At 35.6% G+C, this 8,484-nt stretch overlaps 1 protein-coding gene across 1 annotated transcript in view; it reads right to left on the bottom strand.

Annotated features, from left to right (window-relative positions):
- The window catches only part of LOC106873978 (uncharacterized), a 1,133,216-nt gene that overhangs the window by 324,883 nt on the left and 799,849 nt on the right, over nt 1–8,484 (bottom strand). The window contains exon 10 of the mRNA XM_052969422.1: nt 4,219–4,369. Coding sequence (XP_052825382.1) covers nt 4,219–4,369 — 151 coding nt within the window. The remainder of the gene's footprint in view (nt 1–4,218; nt 4,370–8,484) is intronic.

Genomic DNA, 8,484 nt, shown 5'->3' with positions numbered 1-8,484 from the left:
TATACATATATATATATATATATATATATATTTAATTAAAAAAATTCAATATTACATTATAGTATTTGAACTCGGATGAAAATATTCGTATTTAATGTCATTTTCCTTTTTTATCTTCTATTCATCTGATCCATTGAACTTTTTCTAAGGCTCTTCTTCAAGAAAACATAAAGCTGTTTTATTAAACAGCATTGAAATAACTACCAAATATGTTCTATCTCCCTGACAAAAAGCGTCAGCATAACCTCGAATGAGAATATGGTCCATTCTCGTCAACTCGCAGGGAGAAATATACCATTTAATACTGAAATAGGAAAACATTTACGAAGATATATCGGGCTGGACATGGTTAACGCATTTAAAAAAGGAATCCATCAAGTGACATTTGCCATTAACCCGTGAACTAAGCTTCTTTTCCTCTTCAAATCTAAATAGAGAATGTAATAATATATATCATGATTCATCCATAATGCCTCACAGGATAGTCGGTTGTCTTAGTCGTTGCTAGTTTTCGATTTATAGAATATGTTTGTTTTGCCCTTCAACGCTGACACATTTTGACCGTATGGTAGATGGCGTGATCTGTACAGCCAAATTGTGTTTCATGTCATAAACTCCGTTATGATTCTTTAGTTTCCAAAGGCGGTTGGCCAGCAAGTTGCAGTTCACTTATCAATATATCAGAAAGAGGCCATATAACGACAAGGCTAAGAAATGTCAGGTATATAAAGCAGAAGAAACAAATATCTTCAGAATACTGTAAAACGTCACATACGTTTTCAAAAACACACCACTTACAGAGACATACACCCTCGTAAAAACACATACACGCATACACACACACACACACACACACACACATATATGCATGTATGTGTGTGTATGTGTATATATATATATATACATGTGTGTATATAAAAACATACACATACACACATACTCAAAACTAAATCCCTATACACGGTGATTCCCCACACCAACGGTCTCTTAGCCATACAATACTATCTCGACCGTCGACAGGGCCCCACACCCAGCATCTCCATCCTTCTCTGTCTGGCAGAGCTCGTCCTCACCCTCAACTGCTTTACGTTCGCTTGGGAGATCTACCAACAGTTCTGTCTGGGATCGGTATGGTAACGAGAATGAGCCCCAATTTTACGAACCTATTTGTTGGTCGCATTGAGGCCCAAGTATTCTCCCAATTCTCCGGACCGACCCCAGACCTATACGGCCGCTGCATAGACGACTGTATAGGTGCCACCTCCCTCTTCCGCGAAAAAATCTGTCACATCATCCTTTCCTCTCTAACTTTCACCTTTCTCTCCAATTTGCATCTACCATCTCTAACACCTTAGTAAACTTCCTAGATATCTCTCACTATTGGCCTCCCGTCCCACTCTTTCACTACCTCCGACTTCTTCAAACTCACAGATTCCCACCTCTACTTAAACTTTTCCTCCTCCCATCCCTCCCACACCAAACGGCCATCCCCTACTCCCTCCGACGCTTGTGGAGCCGGGACCTGGATTTCGAGACCCAGTTCCAGTACCATGCCCGTTTATAGATGCATCGTGGATACCCATCCACACTTATCCAAACAGCCCTTGCCCGCGCTCGTCTAATCGATCGCACCACCACCTTCTCTCCTTCCCCGCATCGATCTCCTAACTGCACTGTCTTTCCCCTCCTTTTCCACCCCTCCACCCTACCCCTTAATCGGAGAATTCTACGGGCCTTCCGTCATCTACAGCTAGATCCCGCCACCCACCCCATTTTCCATAGCCCGCCCTTACTCTCCTTTAAACGCGCCCGTAACCTACGTATTCTAATGGTCCGTAACACTTTCCCCTCTTCCCTCCAAGCCCCACCCAGATCTATCCCTTGCTCTAGATCCCGGACATATACCTCACATATACCTCCCACACACACCTCACACATATGCGCATACATGCGCATACGCACTCACGCACACAGGAAAGCATATATTGCCCAAACACACAACTCCACGCACACATGATCATACACACGCACACACGCTCACATACACGCACGCGCACACATATACCTCACATATACCTCCAACACACACGACACACACCACACACACAACACGCACGTACATGCACACACACGCAACACACACATACATGCGCAGACACACGTACACGCACGCACACACATATACACACCTACAGGCACACACACTCATACACACACGCACACACGCACACGCACAGGAATGCACACATACCTTACGCACACATTCAACTTTACAGGAACGTAAACACTCCAATAACGGTTCTCAAATGGTGATGGCGGTAAAACATAAACCCAAAGGCACACGCACACACACACACACGTACATACACACGTACACACAGACGCATACACTCACACACATACATACACATGTAGATGTATATACTTATATATATATATATTTCACTAGTTCCTTCTAGTTTCCATTTACCAAATTGACTCACAAGGTTTCGGTTAAACTGAAGCTATAGTAGGAGATATAGGTCCAGTGAGTCCCGCAGTGGAATTAAACCCAGAACCTTTTGGGAAGGAAGCAACCTTCTCACCACACAGACATTCCTGAACCAATAAATTGAAATTTTAATATTCTTTCTCATCAAAGTGTGGTTTCCAAACTTCTTTAATTATTTAAAATGGGTATCATTGATAGCATTTTCAAGAAGCAACTTCTTGACTGTGTAGACTACGATTAATGGCTTTTGAATGTAAAAATATTAGTTTGTTTGGAGCTATACTTTAGGCACCTGGATTTAGTTTTGTTATGGGTTTTGATAATCCAGATAAACAATTATGTTGAAGAAAGCATTAAATTTTAGATCACTTCCGCTCTTAACCCAAAGTTCTATGGAAGAAATTTTTGTAGAAAAGTGAGTACCATGGTATCACTAATTATTGAATTTATACTCCATTTAATATTTTGTGGTAGTTTAATTAACGAGTTGGCAGGATTGTTAACATGACCGGCAAAATACTTATCGGCGTTTATTCTATCTTTGCTTTCGGAATTCTAATTGCACCGACGTGGACTTGACCTCTCATCTTCTCAGGTCCGATGAAATAGGTACCAAATAAATACTAGAAGCGTTGTTATCAACTTACAACTTCCCCGAATTTGCTGGTCGTTTGCAAAAATTAACAACTAATATTTTATCGCAGTTTTAATCTTTCCCTCTATATTTTTGCAAGAAACTCAAATGTAGCTGTATACCCTACATGGTCGTTTCGAATGCGAGAAATAGCAAAGATCACGTGAATGTCAAGAGAATAGTTTTTCACCATAATTGGATTATAAGTGAAAAGTATTTGTAGAAAATTTCATCAAAAAGAACTCTTCACTGAAAGTTAGCAGGAAGCATATTCAAAGCGTGTGAAATATCCGAAACAGCATTCTTTCTCCACTAACTTCTATCACATAGAATTCTGATATAATCGTAGTCTACACCATCTGAAAAGTATTTCTGGGATGTTTTTACAGAAAGAGTTTATTTTCCAGAACGATATGAAGAGAGAATTTCCTGATGGAGTACACTTTCGTACTTATCCCTTAGATCTTTTGACTGTAAGGATGAGTCCCATTCGACGAACAAGGAATACAAAGAAAAATTAGATGTTCCATATTAGAACAATTACACAAATTATTTTGAGGATGAAATGAACATTAAATAGCGACAACAAAATATCTCGAAGGACAGTGTTTCAGCTAGTATAATGCATTATTTATACATGTGTATGTATGTGTGTGTGTGTGTATATGTGTCTGTGTGTGCGCATACATGTAGAGCTACATCAGACAATAATGTATTTCTAATATAACGCGATATCTGAACAGCCCGACATTAAACGAGTCCCTACAGCAAGCACGAAATTTGAATCTACCAGAAAGTCGATATTTAAATGCTACTGTATTCAGGAGATGTTACAAGTTTTAAGTTGTCTCAACTTGAAGAATAAAAATATTTTCTTGCGTTAAAAAAATCAGTTTTGTTTATAAATTGCACAATAAATGGATTCGTACATTCAGACATATTTTATATGAAAACAGCAATGGATTTAGACATACATTGGTACATTCATACTTACATGTATCATATAGGAGAGATCAATAAAACTGATGTGAGATTTATGTACTAAATCACGCATGCGTGAGTCATAATGATTTTGAATATTGTTAGGACTTACCTATGTTTCCGGAATTTAATATTAAATGCCAGGAACATACATGCCATAACTATTCCCAAGGCTGCCAATGAAGAAAATATTCCATAGGCAATAATGGAAACCCTTTGCATCTGCTCAATCCGTAAATAGCCATCTAGAGGTGGCCTATCACCTGCAGAAATAGAAAGGATAAGAAAGTCCAGTGGAAAATTAATATTATTGATACATCAATAACTTAAATATACATATTGTTCGCATGCATAACAAACAAATGTATTAAACACTTTCATATATTTACACAATTATGTAAACCTACTCTTTCATATATACATCCATATACATAAGTACGTAATGTATATATGTAACATATGTAAGATATATATATATATATATATATATATATATATATATATATATATATATGATATAGTATTATATATGTATATGTGTGTGTGTATATATATATATATATATATATATATGATTATATATATTATATATTATACTACTACCACTACCGCAATGGTATCTTCCTCTTTAGGTGTACATGTGATTGAAAAGCTTTAACAAAAGCGTCCACGCACTAGAAAAAACCCTTTCCAAAAAGGTTAATAACGTCCTCATAACATTTTTTTAAAAAGGAATTTTTTAAAACAAAAAATCACCTCTACACATCAAAAATTGTATAAAGCAATCTTTAAGGTCTTTCAAATATTTAAATAACTTTTACACGATCAGGATAGCACTGAAAAGTTCGAAATCAACGACAAATTTAAGCTCATTACTGAATTTTGGAAGAAATCTGGAACAAACTTACAATCCTCACAAACATGATTCACGTCAGTCCTTCTGAAAATGGACCAACAGACTCGTATTTACAAAGAAAAAGTAGAAACTCGCTAACATTAAAACACACCACTGAAATTCAAATACAAATTGAATTACCTTACCAACAACTGAACATTCTAATAGATAAGGTATCTTTAATGAATGAACTGAAATTCAATTGGAGAATGAAGCATTAATAAAAGGAACCAGATGAAAAAAGTATAATACAATTTATTAAATCAAACAAAACAAGCGAACTGGAAAGCAATTAGAAACGAAAAATTAAAAAACACACATTCGCACTAGAGATAACCGAGAACAAGTGATCTTCCTACGAAAATTCCGTCCCAAGAATATCACATCAGAACAAAATGAACAAACGAGCATCAGAATAAATTTTGTACACCAAAGATTCAAAGCAAATATCAACATTCTAAATCTTCGCAAGTCTCGCTTTGGAGAGCAATTTGTGAAATGTGACAACTTAAAGCAAAAAGAAAGCTCCGAACAAACCAACAAGAAAAACTTCTGGATTACGCAAAAAACTACTAGATTTATGCAAAAAAAAAAAAAGGCAAAGAGATGCAAAAAGCAAAATCGAATAAAATACTTGATTCGAAAACTCGATGATGCAAAACTACGAACACAATTACGGATCAGAATTAATGAAAACTAATAATAAAATACAGATTCATGAAAGGACAAACTTTGTTTACAATAACAACAAAAGAAACATAACCCCGTCCAACAATGGAAAACAAGCTTCTTAAAACATAACAATACTAAAGACAGACGAAAATAACAAATAGATGGTATATAACAACTGGGAAAATCCCTCCCACCATAATGGAATGGCTGAGAGACTTAGCACCAATGACTCACTCCCTTTTTTAAAACAACACTTCTAAAAACAAACTAAAATATCACGATAAATGGTATAACAACTGGACAAATCACTTCCAACATAAGGGACTGTCTGAGAGACATGGTTCCAATGACTTACTCCATTTTTTAGGGAAGTACATCTCCAAACAAAACACGTAAAAAATACATTAATGATGCAAAGATTCGAGAAAATATTGGACCAACTGAACCAAAAATAATTAACATCTTATGGAAAGGGAAATAAAAATTCTGCAATATGGTATAAATTCACACCATATCCTAAGTCCAATACAACAGACCTTAAAAAGATACCGAGGAGTTTTGCAGAAAACTTCGCTTACGGGATGTCTTTGAAAACAAGCACAACAATGATCCATCGCTTGTGCACAGCAGAACATGTTTTAATCCTCCGATAAACTAAACAAAAAAACTGGAGGAATATATACTATGCCTAAAAAGGTCTGCTAGCTCAAACATTCCAGCAAACCCTGTAAAACAAAATATTACAGATGAGGAACGAAAAACATTACAATGTCTATTAGTAGACTCATCTACAGTCATTAAAGAAGCTGATAAATGAAGAGCTATTGTAATAATGGGCAAGACCCATTGCAAGGAAATGGCCATAGAACAATTCAATGAGCAGTAATTCTACAGAAAAAAGTAGATAGTAATGCTGATAAACGAACTATGAGTACAATTGGCAAATTTACCAACAGATTCAAGGATAATTTAACACAAAAATGGAGTGGGATTACCTCAGTAATTTTGAAGTGAAAACAAATAATTTTTTATGGACTTCCTAAAATCCATAAATCTAGAAAAATCAACAACAGCTTAAAAGACCTCCATACTCCATATATAAAGATTCCCAAACCAACTGATCTGATTGCGTCTGATTGTTGCAGGATCAGCATCCAGCACTCAAAGATTAAGCAACTTGCTGGACAGAATTTTAAAACCTTTATGCAGAAAAGTTCCCAGTTTTATAATAGATGACATGGACGTCTTAAACCATATCCCAGAACGGGTAGATAAGGAAATAGTACTAGTTAGCTTTGACATAGCTCGTCTCTACGCAAATATGCCCCATATATATGGAGCAGGAGCAGTAGAATTCTGGATAAACAAACATCTTTAAATAATTCAGGAGAGATTCTCAAAAGAATTTAACACGAAGGTTTACAGATAGTACTGGAAAACAAATACAACTTCTTTGATAATCAACGTTATCTACAAATACGAGGCACTGCAATGGGGACGAAAGTCACACCAACATTTCCCACAATAGTAATGGGATACCCGGAACAAACATTCTACACCCTATCCAAAACTACTTTTGACTACAACCGCCAAGACTATATTATAGGAAACTGGAAAAGTTTCTTAGATGACTGCTTCATATTTTGGAATGGAAGTAAGGAGGACCTTACAAGATTTCTTAAATTGATATATAGCATTCATGTCTGAATACAATTCATTATGGAAATGAATGAAAAGAAACTCACCTTTCTGGACATCCTGATAATTAAAGAAAATGAGACAGTTACTACAAGAACACATACACACAACAAAATTTAGACTTTAGATCTTGCCAACTTTTCCATACAAAAAGAACATAGCATCTGATATGGTAAAGCGCATATGCTCAATAGTCACATATACTGTTAGACGAGAGGAACAACTGGCAGAACTTAATATATCACTTCAGAAACAAACATATCCCAACAAGTTATTTCAACATGCCATAATAAAAGCAAAATAAGTTCCAATTCCTACCTTACGGAGAAACTCTCATACTAGGTGGGAAAATAGAAATACAAATACAAATATTCCATTTGTAGTCACCCACAATCCTAGAATCCACAACATCCTGCACTCAGCTAAACAACACTTCCCAATTCTACGTCAATCAGCAAATTTCCAATGAATAATAAAAAAAAAATCACACACTATCATCAGTCGAAGACAACAACCTAACCTCAAAAGAATCATAACAAAGCAGTGATTCACATTTGAAAAAGAAACAATGTAAGTAACCAACTGTGGAGACCTCGTTGTGGGACATGTAAATTAATTGAGCAAGGGACAACCAAAAGACCTAATAATGCAAAGGGAATTAAAAATGAATGCAAACATGAATTGTAAAATAGAAAATCTCATATCACATGCCCACAATTCCATGAAACCTAAATTGGATCTGCAGGAAGAAAACTGATCAGTTATGTAAATGTGCATAAATTAGAGATTCATATCCTTTGAATATGCCATGCAGTGAATATATAGATATATGTGCAAATGGAAATTTAAAAATATTCCCATTTTATAAAAGTAAATGATACTAAAGGTACAACTACGAAAGGCAAAGAATACTTTATAAAAATTCCAAGTCCGAAATTTTTAACGAATATAGTCAACACTCCATATAATATACAATAGTAAAAGAATATATATATATATATACATGTCTGTGTGTGTGTGTGTGTGAGTGTGTGTGTGTGTGTGTGTGTGTGTGAGAAAGAGAGGCTTGTATGTATATATACATATATGTATGTATGTATGTATATACATACA

This window comes from Octopus bimaculoides, chromosome 7, assembly GCF_001194135.2.
Source record: "Octopus bimaculoides isolate UCB-OBI-ISO-001 chromosome 7, ASM119413v2, whole genome shotgun sequence".
NCBI classification, from domain to species: Eukaryota; Metazoa; Mollusca; class Cephalopoda; order Octopoda; family Octopodidae; genus Octopus; species Octopus bimaculoides.
This window is presented reverse-complemented; position numbering and strand designations above follow the sequence as displayed.